Source organism: Gopherus flavomarginatus, chromosome 1 (assembly GCF_025201925.1).
Source record: "Gopherus flavomarginatus isolate rGopFla2 chromosome 1, rGopFla2.mat.asm, whole genome shotgun sequence".
Taxonomy (NCBI): Eukaryota; Metazoa; Chordata; order Testudines; family Testudinidae; genus Gopherus; species Gopherus flavomarginatus.
Window position 1 is genome coordinate 146,095,075 of NC_066617.1, and position 18,051 is coordinate 146,113,125.

Sequence of the window (18,051 nt, forward strand, 5' to 3'; positions counted from 1 at the left end):
TTTTCACACTGTTCTCCCCTGCGCCAAGGAGAGTGTTACATGATGATCCGACACTGAAGCGAAGATGACATCAGAAGCGGACTTGTTACTCATATATGGTCACAGCCAGAGGTTTAGAATTGTATTGGATGTTTTAGCTGCAAAAAAATTTAGATAAACTCTCTGATAATGTCTAAAAAGGTGAATATTGTTTCTATTGGTTCCTTCTGGCAGCTGATGCCAGCCTCTGAATCTACATATTTCCCTTCCACAGCTTTGTTGTCACTTGTCAGACACAGAGGAGCCCTGACAGAGTGTTTTGGTGCAGCCAGTGCAGTGTCAGGAAGGGACAGCAAGTCAGGCTGGCAATGAAGGGACATCTTTCCACTCAGCTGCTTTGGTTTCTCCTCTTTCTTCAGGACACCATGGGTAAGTGCCTAATTTATTTTACTTTATGAGTTGGAAAGACGAGAACTGGGAAGAAATCTTTTAATCCACTAGAAATGAAAAGTCAATGAAACAAAGGGGAAGCAGGTAGTTGGGTTTAAGTAAATATGTGTTTGTAATTATCTCCCCATTGGTTATTCTGAGAGAGGAAGTTTATATATTTGCAATTATCATAGATTTGACCCAGTCACAGATGGTTTATACTTTATAAAATACCCCAGCCTTGTAGCACTGTGAGCCCAGAATTGGTTTTAGTGAACTAATGGCTTCTGTGCTGATAAACAAACAAAACACAAGAAAAGGAAAGTGGGCTTCCCTGTTGTGATCTCCAGCCTCATCCCCCATCCAACTCTGTACCTGTGTATGGAACCTGTGAGTAATTTCAGATACACAGCCCATACCTTTTAAAACAAAACTGCTCTCCTGTGTGCATCAAATATGCCGGGCCAACTTCCACCGGGATTGAATGATCCACTTGTCAGGACATTGAACTGTCTAGTAGTAGCCTGTTTCTGTGAGTTGCTGCAGTCTGAGACGCTGCTGTTCTGTAGCTGCAGCATGAATGGGTGATGCTGAAGATGAAAGTCAGATTTTGGAAACCTCAAATATTTAGCTAGAGACAAACTGTGGTACTGCAGCTGGTATGTACAGATCATAGATAGCTCTGCAATGTCTCTGTGCCTCGAAGGGTAGGTGCTGAGGATTCCAGAGGAAAGACATTTTCTGAAGAGGGGGGTTGTACCTGAACTTCCCAAGAAATTCGCACAGAAGTAGCTGGGATTTGATCTCATGATAAAACTGACTTTTACCAGAGTAAAAATGCAGAGAATTCCACTGGGATTCCTGGGTAACCAGACTGACATGGAATGAGCGAATGCTTCATAAGAAATCATGGAGCCCTATTCTCCCCACAGGGTCAGAGTCAGGGGCAGCTCTAGACATTTCGCCGCCCCAAGCAGGGCGGCATGCCGCGGGGGGCGCTCTGCCGATGGCCAGGAGGACAGCAGGCGGCTCCGGTGGACCTCGCCTGCGGGAGGTCCACTGGAGCCACGGGACCAGAGGACCCTCCGCAGGCACACCTGTGGGAGGTCCACCAGAGCCGCCTGCCTCCCTCCCGGCAGAGCACCCCCAGCGGCATGCTGCCCCAAACACGCACTTGGCGTGCTGGGGCCTGGAGCCTTCCCTGGTCAGAGTGACTCCCTTTAGCTGCAATGGGTAACCTTTGTACCATGCAGAGAGAGAAGGCAGCCATGGATTCCACTGATGAACTCTCTGGTCTGAGTATTGATAGTAGCTGGTTACAACATTGCTTCTCTTGCCTTTAATTTGACTCTGTGTGGAACAGGAATATAGTTGTTTGGATTTCTTCAGAGACTTCTTCCATTCTGTTTACCAAGAACTCAGTTTGCCTCCAGATTTCATCATTCATTTATCTTTATTTAGTATACAGCAAGCCTAGGCTGAGCTGATCCGACTCGAATGCAGGGGATGGATGCAGTATACACCACAGATCCAAAGTTACACAGAAAATCCTTTCCTTTATATACATTTAAACATATATTGCATTACTTTACATTACATCACATGCTTAAGGATTGGCTTGTTTATTTAATCAGTTCTTGAACAGAATGTTCTGTCTACACACTTTATATATATTTATACATACAGAGAACATGAAAAAGTGGAAGTACGCATATCAGCTGGAAGAGTCCAGTCAATTGAGATGAGCTATCATCAGCAGGAGAAGACGAAAAAAAAAAAACCTTTGAAGTGATAGTAGATGACCATAGAAGGTGTGAGGAGAACTTAACATAGGGAAATCATGGTTTCTGAGAAATCCAATCACTCATGTCAAGCCAGGCCTAGAGTCATCTTCATACTTGTGTCTAATTAAAGTTCATAATCCAACAGACCATGAGCACATGTATGGGTTTGAATAAAATATCAGCTTAGAGCAGCTCCTGAGTTCTCTGCCACCCTCCCTCAGTAATGGGGTGCTTTCCACATCTACAAATTGCCATCGACATATGGGCCAGATTCTGACTCCCACTGAATTCAAAGTGGCCACTTGTGGAATTGGATGTGAGGAAGGATGTCAGAATCTGGCGATATCTGCCTAAACACAATCCTGCATCAGATAGATTGGGCTTAATATAGATTAATGTTATTGAGGATATTTACCCTTATTGCGTGGAGTATCCCAAGAAAAGCCTGTGTATAAAGAATTCTGTGCAGTTTAATGCACTGAAAACATTAAATGCTCAAGGGCTTTAAAATTTAAGCACATAAGAGCTAAAGTAACTCAGTTATGAGCTCGTTTCCTTTGCTTTGTTATATCTGGTGAGGAGGAGCAGAGGCAGGGGACTTTGTGTGTTTGTGCGAAGGGGTGACGGGACAGGCAGAGGGAAAGGGAGACAAAAGTTGTGGGCTGTGTTGGGAGTGGGGAATAAGGAAAAGTGATAGGCAAGCCTTGGATAGGTTTCTTGAGAAAATTTTTATTTACTTGATTATGGGAGGACGAAAAGGGGCAAGTGGCTACCTCCTTATTTTGGGGTAGATCAACGTGATGTTTCCAAAGATACACAGCATGGAGGTTTAGAACCAACAATGCAGGTACTTTAACTGCTGAGGGGAAAAAAATAAGTGCATTGCCTGAATTGCCAGCATGTGGGTTCTGGGTAATTCCCAGATCACAAGGTTTGTGGGACAGCAGTGAATACACCATGACATGACATGGGAATTGCTGACTACAAGCTGATTAGGTGGAGAGAGATCATAGAATCATAGAAGATTAGGGTTGGAAGAGACCTCAGGAGGTCATCTAGTCCAACCCCCTGCTCAAAGCAGGACTAATCCCAACTAAATCATCTCAGCCAGGGCTTTGTCAAGCCGGGCCTCAAAAACCTCTAAGGATGGATATTCCACCACCTCCCTAGGTAACTCATTCTAGTATTTCACCATCCTCCTAGTGAAATAGTGTTTCCTAATGTCCAGTCTAGACCTACCCCACTTCAACTTGAGACCATTGCTCCTTGTTCTGTAATCTGCCACCACTGAGAACAGCCGAGCTCCAACCTCTTTGAGACCTCCCTTCAGGTAGTTGAAGGCTGCTATCAAATCCTCTCTCACTCTTCTTTTCTGCAGACTAAACAAGCCCAGTTCCCTCAGTCTCTCCTCATAAGTCATGTGCCCCAGCCCCCTGATCATTTTTGTTGCCCTCAGCTGGACTCTCTCCAATTTGTCCACATCCTTCCTGTAATGGGCGGGAGGGGGCAAAACTGGATGCAATACTCGTTTTGCCCACTCTGCAGCATCTAATCATTGTCTAAAGAGGTTGTGATCTACCAGATATTGTAGTGATTCACATGGGCAGATACGATCTGGGCCTTATTCCTGGGTACACCTCATACATTGTATGGACTGTATCAGAGATTTGTATCCAGGAACCGTGATAGCTTTCTCTGATTTGGCTGAGCATCTGAATCATTGCTACAGCAACAATATGAAACCTATTAATGAATGTTGGAAGAATATTAATCAGGAAATTGGAGTGTTCATGACTGACCAAAAAATGTGTACTGACCTCATAGATAAAGAACAACGAGCATTCTGCAAAAGGGGAATGCCTCAAAAATTTAAAGCAAGTTGTGCTTACTTTTTAGCATCCTGTGGGTGAGTGAGTGTGTTGTAAAAGTAAGTGAAGAGCTTGCACATTTTAGCAACTGTGGGGTTGGCAGTGTTACCGAAATGTCGGGTCTGCCTAGCTGAGAGCCAATAACAGCCTGACAGGGATAAGGAAAGATGCTTTATTCTGCAGAAGAAAGGAGAGCCTTGCACCTTGGTACAAAGACTCTGCCTCACACAAATTTCACAAACTTTTTATACACTTTCAGACAAAGACCCTTGCCGTGTTAACACTTGATTGGTGTTTGTCAAACCCCGTACTTCTGTTATCTGGTTGGTGAAAACCAGTTTGGAGCGAGTTTCTTCTGCTTTAAGGCAGAAGAGAAAAGACAGTTCAAAAGTTCAGGGTACTGTGTACATGAGGCTACTGCTTCCCCCAATGGCTAAACCGTTAGTTGATTAAGGGGGGTTGCCAGTAACTTTCACAGCAGGGTAAAGCTATGTGTGTTAACAGGGTATATTGGAGTATTGCTGAAAGAGGGCAGAGCTAAGGTTGAAAGGGTAACCTTAACTCTGCATTTCCTGGTTTTCAGAAGTTTGAGTTTTGTTCAGCTCAGAGTTCTGCCATGGAACGATGTACCACCAAGCAACTTTAATTTGATTAATGTAGCTTTTGATTGGTGCCTCACTTAAAATTTTCTTTACTCTTTCAAATACCTATTGTTGCTCTGCCCATTGACACACTACATCATTGTATGTTAACTAGGTGACCATATGTCCCATTTTGGCTGGGACAGGGCCATTTTTAAGTCCTATCCCAGACACCCTGACTTTTTTGGCAAAACTGCGTATCATCAGTTGGCAAAAGCAAACAGGAAAAATGCCCAATTTTGCCAAAACAGCAGGGTGCCCAGAACTTTTTGGGGGCAGGAATCGGTGACATTTGGGGGGGATGTTGTCACCTATACACCCCCATGGGCAGCTCAAGGCCCATGTCCCACCCTCCCCACCAGGAAGCTGCACAAGAGCCTGGCCAATATATCTCTGCTATGTCCTGCTCCTCCAATCAGAGAGCAAATGGGGTGCCACATGTTCACTCTGCAGCCCAATAAGAAGGCAGCACTATTGGGATCCTAATTCAAACTCTTGTGTGCCTTCTGTGGAGATGGTGGGGCCAGCTGGGCTACGGATACATGATTCGTGGGCCCCACGCCCTACTTGGTAACTGGTCTCGTAAGTGCCATCTAGGTCCTGTAGCATTAACTTATACAGTCACTAAATTTGGCATGCCTCACCACTGCAGCCTGCACTCCAACTTCATGCCCCCGACCCCAGCCTTGTGTCCTGTCCACTCCCTGTCCTTTGGGGCCAGTCCTCAGAAGCCTCTCCAGCCACCCTCTCCCAACCCAACCAGCCTTTTTACCTCCCCAGTCCACCTCCAGTTCCCCGCTTCTGCCACATCCCAGCCTCTACCCATCTCTCCAGGGCTGCTATTTGGAGTCTCCTTGGTCCCTCCGCTACCCTGAGGCTCCTTCCTTCCCCTCTGCTATCCCAGCCCCCAAAGGGGCAGCACACCACTAGATGGATCATAGTCAAATAGCTTCATCTCATAGCTCCAAGCTCAAAAGTACTCACACACACTCGCACAATCACACCCTGCTTTGTGGCCCAGATCCCAGTCCAGATACATTCCTCTTTCCCCCATCCCTGCTATTAGGTTCAATTGGGGGCATGGAGGAATATTGCGGGGGACGAGTGGCAATGCCAGGTGGCTCGAGCCAGCCCCTGTAATCTGTTTTCAGTTTAGGGAAATATGGTCACTTTAGTGTTAACTGTGTCAGGGGTTCACAGGCTTCTGATAGATGTGCTCAGAATCTGGAAAGATAGTTGGCCATTTTTCTAAATCACTGCTCTTCCTTCATATCCTTTGATCTGGCATTTCCTTAACAGCTGTCAGATGCCTGGATGTTTCATCTAGCTCAGTATGTCAGAATCTATTCTTCACATCACAAACAATGAGCACTTTTGCCCTGGATACATCAGGTAGTATGTCCTCCATTGTTATGTGGTTTTGAATCAGTGCAGATCCTCAGTTTACCTAAAGGTTTTTTCATCACTGCTGGGCTGCTGTTCCACTGTCTGCAAGTAATGATACCACTTCTTTTCAGGCTTGTCAGTTTCTTTTTCCTCAGTTATGCCAAGGTTGACAGAGCTCTGCATTTCAGTAGTCTCACTGGCTACATGTGGGGGTCAATTTCTAACTTGAGCTTGCCCTCTAGGTGCCCATTTCCTTGAAATATGTCCATATATTCTGTTAGAAGGCTGCACAGGGCCCAGCGTGACTGTCCTTTCTCTCCTCTCAAGTTGAGGATAATGTAGTGTTGTACAGTGATCAAAATCCATGGATCACACTGCCCTGCTGCAGGTGGTACTCTGGTGTATCAAGTACTATAAACTCCATGCTATAATGTCTCTTGTTTCATGGATTTATTACTGACAGCCTGAATTTGCCCACTGGCCTCAGAATGGTTTTATTGTACATAACCAGCACTTGGTCACATTTTTCCAGGCTGATTTGGGTTGCTGGCACTATCGTGTATCCGTCTTTGCAATCCAGTTGGAATTGAACTGGCCATTGGACAGCATAGTTGCAAATATGGAAGGAGAATAGCTGGCAGCCTTCTTCTGTAGTGTGTGTACATTGAGAGTCATAGAATATTAGGGTTGGAAGGGACCTCAGGAGGTCATCTAGTCCAACTCCCTGCTCAAAGCAGGACCAATCACCAGATTTTTACCCCAGTTCCCCAAGTGGCACCCTCAAGGATTGAACTCACAATCCTGGGTTTAGCAGGCCAATACTAAACCACCGAGCTATCCCTCTCCCCCAGTTTATGGATCTGCTAAAGTCATATTGCAGATATCTTCTCAATTGGAGGGCTCTGCATCTTCAGTTTCTGCATGTACTTCTTTTTTCTTGCTGGGGTATCTGGGGCATTGGGACAAAGAGTAGTTCTGTTCCCCAGTCCCCTTGAATCATTTCCCATAGGTTGAGCATTTTTATTTCTGCCTTTTGTGTTGCTTTCCATAGTGTATGCATTGGATGATGATGTCTGCATTCTCAATCAGGTCTCTCTCCTGCTCCCTGGATTCTGTTAGTTTGAGCCTATGTACTTGTTCTGCACTAGTGGCAGTCATTGTTTTGATCCTTTACCTGGACAGTTCTGCTGTCCTTGCTATTTGGAGGCATTTCTTCAGGGTTAGCACTATTTCCCTCAATAATCTCTCCTGTAAACTGGAATCACATATCCTACAAATGATTCTGTCCCTGATTAAGGAATCTTTAATGTCTCCAAAGTTACATGTGGATGCCAGAGTTCTTAGGTCTGTAAAAAGTTTCTTTTCCGTCTTCTGCTTCTTGGTTTCATGTTAAAAAAAAAACAGTATGTCTCTACAGTCTCATTCTGTCTGGGGTTGCCAGGGGCCTGCTATGAAACATCACAGAAAAGATCAGAAGAAACACCAACTCTATTAAACTGACTCAGTTCTAGAGAATGAATTCCCTCAACAAGAGGGACATTGAGATGGGTCCAGAGCTCCTGGACCCCTATAATAGTCACTGTGCTCTGGGTAGGGTTGCCAACTTTACAATCACATAAAACTGAACACAATAGCCCGGCCCCTTCCCTGAGGCCCCGCTTCCCTCTCACTACATTTCCCTTCCCTCGGTGGCTCACTTTTCCTCACCCTCACTCACTTTCACTGGGCTAGGGCACAGAGTTGGGGTGTAGGAGGGAGTGAGGGCTCAGGATGGGGCTGGGGATGAGGGGTTTGGGGTGCAGGAAGGGGCTCCAGGCTGGGTGGTGGGGCCAAGGAATTCGAAATGTGAGAGGAGGCTGTGGGTTGAGGCATGGGGTTGGGGTGTGGGAGCAGTGAAGGCTCTGGGTTGGGGATGCTGGCTCTGGGGTGGGGCCAAGGATGAGAGGTTTGGGGTGCAGGAGGGGGTTCCAGATGGGGGTGGAGCTGAAGGATTTGGAATGTGGGAGGAGCTGAGGGTTGAGGCCAGGTGTTCGGGTGTGGGAGGATTAAGGGTTCTGGGGTGGGGCCGGGGATGAGGGGTTCAGGATGTGGGAGGGGGCTTTGGACTGGGGCAGGGTATTGGGTGCCTGGGGTTGAGGCCTCTGGGCTAGGGGTGCAGACTCTTGGGTCTAGGAGGGGGCTCTGTGTTTGGGGGGCTCAGGGCTGGGGTTGGAGTGCAGGAGGTGGTGTGGGTTCTGAGGTGAGGCTGGGGATGAGGTGTTTTGGGTGCAGGAGGGGGCTCCAGGTTTGGAGGGCTCAGGGCTGGGGCAGGGGCTCAGGGTTGGGGCTCAGGGTTGAGGAACAGGCTTACGTCGGACTGCTCCCGGTCAGTGGTGCAGTAGGGCTAAGGCAGGTTTCCTTCCTGTCCTCACTCCATTCTGTGCCCCAGGAGCAGCCAGCAGGTCTGGCTCCTAGGCAGGGGGGAGGGGAGGGGTATCAGGAAGCTCCACTGCACACACTGATTTCACTCACATACACCGCGGGAGTGCGGAGCCGATGCTTGGGCAGTGCACGGAGTCCTCTGAACCCCCGGCCTAGAAGCTGGATCTGCTGGGATGAGTCTGTCAGAACACTGCTGCTATAAATATCCGAACAGTGATGGTATTCAACATCCAGAAGACCAGAGAACTGAGAAGGGAAGATACCCCTCGTGCTTCCTCCCCAGTGACAGGCCTGGCTAGTGGAGCAGGGAGTAAACCCCAGGGCCCCTGTGAAATACTGTCCAGGTCAGAGGGATTATTAACAACTGTGAGGGGTAGCTTTCTACTCTCTATAACTCTGCTCTGTGTCTATTTGAAGGTGCTGATGAGCTGAAGCTGGTGAATGGAAGCAGCCCCTGTGCCGGGAGAGTGGAGGTTAAACACAAGGATCAGTGGGGGACAGCATGTGGTGGTACCTGGAACATGAAAGGTGCTATGGTGGTTTGTAAGCAATTGGGATGTGGCTCTGCTCTTAAAGCCCTTAATCAAGCCCCTTTTGGAAAAGGATCTGGACCAACTTGGCTGTATCGAGTTGATTGTCATGGTAACGAGTCAGCTCTCTGGACCTGCAGTCATCCAGGATGGGGTAAAGTGAAGTGTAATCATGAATATGATATTGGAGTGATCTGTTCAGGTAAGATGAGAAATTAGGCAATGAACCTAAAGTGTGTGACATTCCTGGGCACTCACAGCTGGACTGTGCCCTGCACTTGGTTCGCGTACAGCCAACCAGTCTCTCCCTGAGCTCCTTGGGCAGACTGGGGATGAGCAGACTGCACCATCCTCTGGGCTGCTGACAGGGGGCATCTGGGACAGTTGTCATGGACTAGGAGTGGAGTGGGTGGCCCCAATAGCAGGTCTGTGCTGGTATGTGCCTGGGTACAGCAGCCCAGTATCTCTCTGGGGCAGCAGCGGCAGCAGCAGCTGTGATCTGCCTGTGGCTGTGGGAGCTGCGACAGGAGCCAGTGGGGAAAAGTGCTGTGGAACTTTCCCCAGAGTTCCGTGGGGCAGCAGGAGAAGAGCCCTGAGCCTCAGCTTGTTCAGATTAGGTCAGTTTGTACCTATTTTGGCCCCAGCTATGACTTATGGTAGCACAAAGGGGCCTCAAAGTCACTACCCCCATCCCCAACCTGAGCAAAAACAAACAGCATAAATGCCCTCCTCCAGAGCTCTGACTGAGAGTAACCCCCAGGAGATGGAGGTGCATTGGCTCCCCCTCAATTTCTTTGCCAGGTTTGGCACTGGTGCAAGGATATAGCAGGGTCAAGGGCCTCTCTCTAGGCTTAATTCTGGGTTTCCTGTGTAAAGTGAGTCCTGCAGCTGCACTGTCTCTTGAGATCCTGGTGCAAGTGACTGAGCTGCACTATCCTTATTCCCCAGTATTTTTATATCAGAAATGCACAAGAGCAGACAGAAGCTTATTTGCATAATGGGAGGAACCAAACATGAGTGTTTTGCAGCCACACACTCATTCCCACTAGGCCTGTTCTTGTCTCTGTGGCAGCAGCTCTGGTCTTGTAAATCGTGAACTTGAGAGCTATCACTGGTTTGGGGACTTAGAGAATATCCAGAGGGTACAGAGGACCCCGACCAGCTGTCTGAGAATTACGCACAAGCATTTACAGGGCAAATATTGAATGAATGTGGAGTGGAAACCTACCTGTCTGAGAAACCCTCACTCCTATAAGTCCCACTCTGTTGTACCTCATTTTGAGGGTTGTAACTCATTGTGGTCCCAAAGTGACCAATAAGCCACTTACATTGACTGTCCACTCACATTTATTATTGAAAATAATTTTCACCAGAAATGAAGAATCGTTTCTGAGAGGTTACAGAGTCAACTATGCTAAAAGAAAGGATCACAAAGCATTTTAAGTTTCCTGCACTAATTAGGTTTGTGTCCTTCATTTTGGGTCTTTGTCACACATTACACCCCAAGTCTCGGCCTTTGCGATTTGTGAGTTCTGCTCCCATGCCACAGCCACTGTATAGTTGCCCAGAGTCTGTGCTAGGGCAATATTCACATGTATTGGCCTGAAAAATGACCCTTTCCCCCTCCTGACAAACAATACATTGAAAAGTCCCACTTTACCAATCAATAATCTGCTGAGCTTCTTTGCCACTTTCCTTGTCTCACATCTGTCTTGCCTCCATGGCCTCTCTGTGGCTTTCATACCCTGTCCCTGCTGACAACCTGTATGGCCAATGATCCAAACTGCATCAAGCCAGATACATCAAAATTCCCATGCCAGACATCAGTTGTGTACAGCAAAGCAGGAGAAAAGCATGAAAATGGATGTGTCTCAACAAAGGAGAAGAGTAGAGATGCCAGCACAGAGCATGACATTGATAGGCATTATTATCAAGTAGGATCCCTATACACAGCTTTGCCACTTATTGTTTGCTGCTTTACACCAGCCACATATGTCAACATTACCCAGTCTTATCTGGAGAAGAAGCACAGAATACATTTGCTACCTGATCCCAAAGGGTCAGACACATTACCCCTCAGGTCAATGAATATTTCAGATCTTACCCAAATACATGCTTATAGTCAATTCTTATTAACTAATCTAAGATTTGTTAAAAAAGAAAGAAAGAGTTTCTGTGGTTGACAGATCATTATACAAACAGATTACAACTGTCAATCAATTAAAAATTATTTGTGATGAATCGCATGATTAATCGCACTGTTAAACAATAATAGAATACCATTTATTTAAATAGTTTTGGATATTTTCTACACTTTCAAATATATTGGTTTCAATTACAACACAGAATACAAAGTGTACAGTGCTCACTTTACAAATTAAAAAAAGATTACAAATATTTGCACTGCAAAAAACAAAAGAAATAGTATTTTTCAATTCACCTAATACAAGTACTGTAGTGCAATCTTTATCATGAAAGTTGAACTTACAAGTGTGGAATTATGTACAAAAAATAACTTCATTCAAAAATAAAACAATGTAAAACTTTAGAGCCTACAAGTCCATTCAGTCCTACTTCTTGCTCAGCCAGTTGCTCAGACAAATAAGTTTGGTTATATTTGCAGGAGATAATGCTGCCCACTTCTTGTTTACAATATCACCTGAAAGTGAGAGCAGGCGTTCTCATAACACTGTTGTAGCTGTTGTTTCAAGATATTTATGTGCCAGATGCACTAAAGATTCATATGTCCCTTCATGCTTCAACCACTGTTGCAGAGGACATGTGTCCATGCTGTAATGGGTTCTGCTCGATAATCATCCAAAGCAGTGTGGACAAACTCATGTTCATTTTCATCATCAGAGTCAGATGGCACCAGCAGGAAGGTTGATTTTGGTTTTTGGTGGTTTGCGTTCTGCAGTTTCCACATCGGATTGTTGCTCTTTTTAAGACTTCTGAAAGCATGCTCCACATCTCATCCCTCTCACATTTTGGAAGACACTTCAGATTCTAAAACTTTGGGTCAAGTGCTATAGCTATCTTTAGAAATCTCACATTGGTACCTTTTTTGTGTTTTGTCAAATCTTCAGTGAAAGTGTTCTTAAAATGAAAAACGTGCTGGGTCATCATCCAAGACTACTATAACATGAAATATATGGCAGAATGTGGATAAAACAGAGTAGAAGACATACAATTCTCCTCCAAGGGGTTCAGTCACAAATTAATTAATGTGTTATTTTTTTAACGAGCATCATAAGTATAGAATCATGTCCTCTGGAATGGTGGCTGTAGCATGAAGGGGCACACAAATGTTTAGCATAACTAGCATGTAAATATATTCCAATGACAGCTACAAAGGTGTCATGTGAAAGAGGGCAGCAGTATCTCCCATAAATGTAAACAAACTTGTTTGTCTTAGTGATTAGCTGAACAAGAAGTAGGACTGAGTGGATTTGTAGGTTCTGAAGTTATATATTATTTTGTTTTTGCGTGAAATTATGTAATTAAAAAAATTACATTTGTAAGTTGCACTTACATGATAAAGAGATTGCACTACAGTACTTATATGAGGTGAACTGAAAAATACAATTTCTTTTGTTTGCCATTTTTGCAGTGCAAATAATAATATAAAGTGAGCACTGTCAACTTTGTATACTGTGTTGTAATTAAAATCAAAATATTTAAAAATGTAGAAAACCATCAAAAATATTTAATACATTTCAGTTGGTATTCTTTTGTTTAACAGTGCAATTCAAACTGTGATTAATCACAATTAATTTTTTTAATCACAATTAATTTTTTGAATTAATCATGTGAGTTAATTGTGATTAATTGACAGCCCCAATACATATATGAATACATTTCTTAGGTCAGTTTCATTGGAGAACTGGCAAGGCTGCTGATTTGTAAAAATCCTTCTGGAATCAATTTAAAAGCTATAGTCCATTAGGCAATCCATGTATAGAGTTTGGTCAAATTCTTCCATGCGAATTTGCAGGGTAATCCAGGCTCACCTGAAGACCTCTGTCTTACTTCTTGATCTTCCCCTGATGAAGTTTAAGCAGATCTGAAATAAACAGGATTAGGTCTTTGACTCTTTTTATAGTTCCCAAGCAGGCTGAGAAACCTCTTGTCACCACAGGTATTTCTTGGATGAAAAATAGGTAATATATATTGTTGCTTTGAAGCTAAATTTCCTAGCTGCATTCATTAACATAAGGTTATTAATGGTTCAAGCACTTCATAGGTAGTTTACTACAAACTTCAAAGAGAAATAAAGACAATGCTATTATTATACCACAAGCTTCATCTAATTCAGGGATTCCCAAACTTAGTTCACAGCTTGTTCAGGGCCCGTGCCACTTCCCGCAGCTCCCACTGGCCAGGAATGGTGAACCGTGGCCACTAGGAGCTGCAAGCAGCCGTACAGGCTGCAGACGTTCAGGTAAACAAAGCGTCTCGCAGCCTGCCAGGAGCTTACCCTGGACAAGCCGCAAACCAAGTCTGGGAACCCCTGATCTAATTGCTAATATTCCTTTTTGATCTGTGAATCAATATAATATAGTAACAGACAGGAACAAAAGTTTCATCTACAAGCTAATTTGATCACGCTGTTAACTTCTAATAGACATAGGTAAAGACAGACAAATACAATTAGTATCTACTTCTACTTCTCTAACAATTACAGGTTTACATTTCAAATACTCTAGTATTTGTGAAATTGGCCCTATATTTATGGGCTGAAGTTTATTCGGCTTGCATATCATTATTATAACTGGTTTGGATTGTGTTCTGTTTGTACAGAACAAGCGTAATCAAGGCATTATCACTTTCACCTGAGCAAACCACTAATTTTCATTTCTGTGATCAGTACACCTTTATTTTGAATAGTCATTGGGCCAGAGAAAGAGAGAACGAAAATGATTCTATAACCTGGTGGCTGGGGCACTCAGCTGGCAGAGGGAGAACCAAATTCATATGCCTGCTCACAATGGTGTATTTCCTTATTTATACACAATGGAACAGCTTCAATAGGAGAGACTGCCTCAAAACACCCCATAGCTCAGCGGCTGGGGAACTGTTTTGCACATGGAAGACTCAAGTTCAAACTCCTTTTCCATATCAGGCACAGGGGACAACTGGATCTGGGTCTCCCACATGCCAAGAAAGTACCTGAATCACTGTACTAAAGTTTGTAAGAGAGCTCCTCAGCCACCATTTTGTAAATCTAGTCCTTCAAAAATGCCCAGAAACAAAATGTTTTGGGTAAAATAAAATCTTTCATTTGACTGAAACTGAACTTTTCCAATTCACCAAAATGTTTTTGAATTTTCAGAGTTGGTTAGAATCAAACTGGTATTTTTATCATTATTTTTCAGGCCTGCCAGTGAACTGAAAACTAAATTATTCATTCATAAATCTACTCATTAATGAGCAACACCAATCCTTCTTTATTACCCAGACTCCTAGAATTGGTGTATAGGCCATTAAATAATTATGTCTTTCCACGCGCTTTGATGCTTTGATTTATTTCATTTTCCACATCATGTTTTATGATAAAGGAGTGCTTATTTGTTACCCTTTTTAGCACTTCCCTTTTGTTGTTAGTTTAATGCCCTCCTGACTAATCTAGCCAGCTTGTTCCCTAGAGTGAGGTTCTCAAACTGTGGTTTGCGGACCATGAGCTCCATTCAGGTGGTACGCAGATAGTTCCTTCTAAAGTGAGCACCTGGGCAGCCGTACACAAGAGAATGAAGGGCAACCCACCTAATTAGTGGAGCCACAGATATTGCTCCCCTAATTAGGTGCCTGGACCCTGGAGAAGATGGGACATGTAAGGTAAAGTGGTGGTCTTGGGGGGAATAGGGGGTAGGTGGGATGGGGCAGTGAGGTGAGAAGATGGGGTGGGGGGAATTTGGGATGTGCAGGGCTGCAGCGGCCAGAGAAAGAGGTCAGCTTGCTGGGGAGAGACAACCCTCCTTCCCAGCCTTAGCTCTGTGGCTTCTCTGGTGTGGGAGAGACCTCCCCCATTCCCAGCCTAGCTCAGGGGCTGATGCCACGGGGGACAGAAGGCACATCCATCGCATTAGAAAGGTAAGACCACTGATATTGAAATATGATTTGTGTGCTTTTATTTGTAGAACAAAAAATGTTTATTATTATTATTTTTTTTATATAGTGCTTTTATCCAAAGGACTTTACAATAGTTAGCTAATGACACAAACAACATTTGGAAAGATCTTTAAGTGGTCTGCCGAGACCCTCAGCAATTTTCAAGTGGTCCACAAAAAAAAGTTTGAGAACCACTACCTTAGAGGATTGGTTCCCCTTCCACAGAGATGGAGGCCATAGAAACTGTACCACCCCCTCTCCCCATAGAATGTTCCTGTCATAAACAGATGGTTAAGAGTTAATGTCTCTTTTACCTGTAAAGGGTTTAAAAGCTCAGTGAACCTGGCTGACACCTGACCAGAAGACCAATAGGGGGACAAGATACTTTCAAATCTTGGTGGAGGGAAATCTTTGTTTGTGCTTTTTGTTTTGGCTCATTGTTCGCTCTCGGGACTGAGAGGAATGGGACATCATTCCAGGTTCTCCAATCTTTCTGAATCAGTCTTTCATGTTTCCAAATAGTAAGTAATAGCAGGCAAGGCGGATTAGTCTTATGTTTGTTTTCTCAACTGGTAAATGTGTCTTTTTGCTGGAAGGATGTTTACCTCTGTTTGCTTTAACTTTGAATCTCAGGCTGCGGGGGCGGGGAGTCCCTCTAGTCTATATGAATCTGAGTACCCTGTAAAGCATTTTGCATGCTGATTTTACAGAGATAATTTTTACCTTTTCTTTCTTTAATTAAAAGCTTTCTTTTTAAGAACCTGATTGATTTTTCCTTGTTTTAGAATCCAAGGGATTGAGTCTAAACTCACTAGGGAGGGGAAAGTCTGGGGGAAAAAGGAGGGGGAATGGTTAAATTCTCCTTGTTTTAAGACCCAAAGGGCTTGGGTCTTGGGTTCCCCAGGAAAGGTTTTGGGGGAACAGAAGTGTGCCAGACACAGACTTCTGGCTGGTCGCAGCGTACCAAATTTAAGCTAGTAATTAAGCTTAAAACTGATCATGCCGGTCCCCACTTCTTGAACCCTAAAGTTCAAAGTGGGGAAAAAACCTTGACATGGTGAGCAGCGTTGGGATTTCTAGGAAACAAAAGCCAGCAGGATTTTTTTTCTCTCCTTTCTAGCTGCTTGGAAAGCAGGCTGAGGGCAGAGGTGTTAAGTTTTTTTAACAAGGGTCTTTTTTAAGAGGAGGCTTCAAGCTGTGAGCCAGCAGACAGCCAGCAAAAGGCATTTATAGGTTGAATTGGTTTTTTTTTCTTTTTTTTCCTATTTCTCGGGTGTAGCTAGTTAGAAAATCTCTGTTAACCAAGCAGCCTGAGCTAAAGCATTCCAGTCAGTAAGCTGCAGAGGTAGTGTGGCCAGGACAAGAAAGCAGAAAAATGAGCACCAAGGAAGCAACTAAACAGGAACTGGCCTGGCTGAATGCAAAAGACAAAGCCAAAGAGACTGACCACAGGAGAGCTATAGAGATGAAAGAAAGAGAAGAGAAAGCCAAAGAGGCTGACCACCGGAGGGCTTTGGAGCTCCAGAGGGAGGCCCTGGAATTAGAAAAGGCTAAGCAGGATGGAACAGCCAACCCTAACAACCCTTCTCCAGGTACTGTTCCCCATCCCAGGAGATTCCCCACCTACAAGGCAGGTGATGATACTGAGGCCTTCTTAGAAAATTTTGAAAGGACCTGCCTTGGGTATAACATCTCAGTACATGACAGAGCTGAGGCCACAGCTCAGTGGACCCTTAACAGAGGTGGCGGCTGAAATGCCTAGGGAAAACATGAACGATTATAAACTTTTTCAAACCAAGGCCAGAATCAGAATGGGACTAACACCTGAGCATGCCCGTCGGCGGTTCAGAGCCCTAAGGTGGAAACCAGATGTGTCATTTACCCGACACGCCTAGCACATTGGAAAGAATTGGGATGCCTGGATATCAGGAGCAAATGCTAACTCTCTGGCAGAGCTGTCCTTCCTAATGCAAATGGAGCAGTTCTCAGAGGGTGTTCCTGAGGAAATAGAAAGGCACATCCTAGATGGGAAGCCCAAAACTGTAACCGAGGCGGGGGAGATTGGAGCCAAATGGGTGGAAGTGGCAGAAAAGAAGAAAGCTATCAGCAAGGGGAGCGAATATCACAGGGGGCAAACAGAAAATAAACCCTATCACCGAGGGCAACCCAAGACCCCACCTACAACCCAAGGAAAGCCCCAGACACCCTATTGTCCCAGCTCATCAGTCTCCGGCAACCCACCTCAGCCCAGTGACCAGTCAGCTGGGCGGTGTTTTAAATGTAATGAACTGGGACATATAAAGGCCAACTGCCCCAAGAACCCCAACTAAGTACAGTTCATTACACCACTATCACACCAAAGATCCCCAGGCCCAGATACCTCTCAAAGACTGTCGGAGCGAAGAGAAACCTTGAGAGTGGGCGGAAAGAAGGTTATCGCATGGAGAGACACGGGGGCACAAGTGTCAGCTATCCACCAATCCTTAGTGGACCCCAAATTCATCAACCAAGAGGCCCAAGTGACAATTTACCCATTCATGTCAAAATCTGTAAACTTGCCTACAGCTGAACTGCCTGTCCAGTACAAGGGCTGGTTAGGTATGTGGACTTTTGCAGTCTATGACAATTATCCCATCCCCATGCTACTGGGGGAAGACTTGGCCAACCAGGTGAAGCGGGCCAAGAGGGTGGGAATGGTTACACGCAGCCAAGCCAGGCAAGCTTCCAGACCCATCCCTGTTCCTGAGCTGTCCACAAGGGCCCCGTCTGTGTTACCAGAGACCCAGACAGAAGTGGTGGACCCGGATCCCCTGACAACGACAGCAACAGCCATAGTGCATCCAGTCCCGGAACCAGAACTGGAAAAGCAACCAGCACCAGAACTGTTGCCAGCACTGACGCCCGC

General features: G+C 45.0%; 1 protein-coding gene across 1 annotated transcript in view; it reads left to right on the top strand.

Annotated features, from left to right (window-relative positions):
• The first annotated feature begins 290 nt into the window (after window positions 1-290).
• Window positions 291-18,051, top strand: part of LOC127046303 (antigen WC1.1-like) — a 63,226-nt gene continuing 45,465 nt past the window's right edge. Inside the window, exons 1-2 of the mRNA XM_050943167.1 lie at window positions 291-408; window positions 8,926-9,240. Coding sequence (XP_050799124.1) covers window positions 348-408; window positions 8,926-9,240 — 376 coding nt within the window. The 5' untranslated portion in view covers window positions 291-347. The remainder of the gene's footprint in view (window positions 409-8,925; window positions 9,241-18,051) is intronic.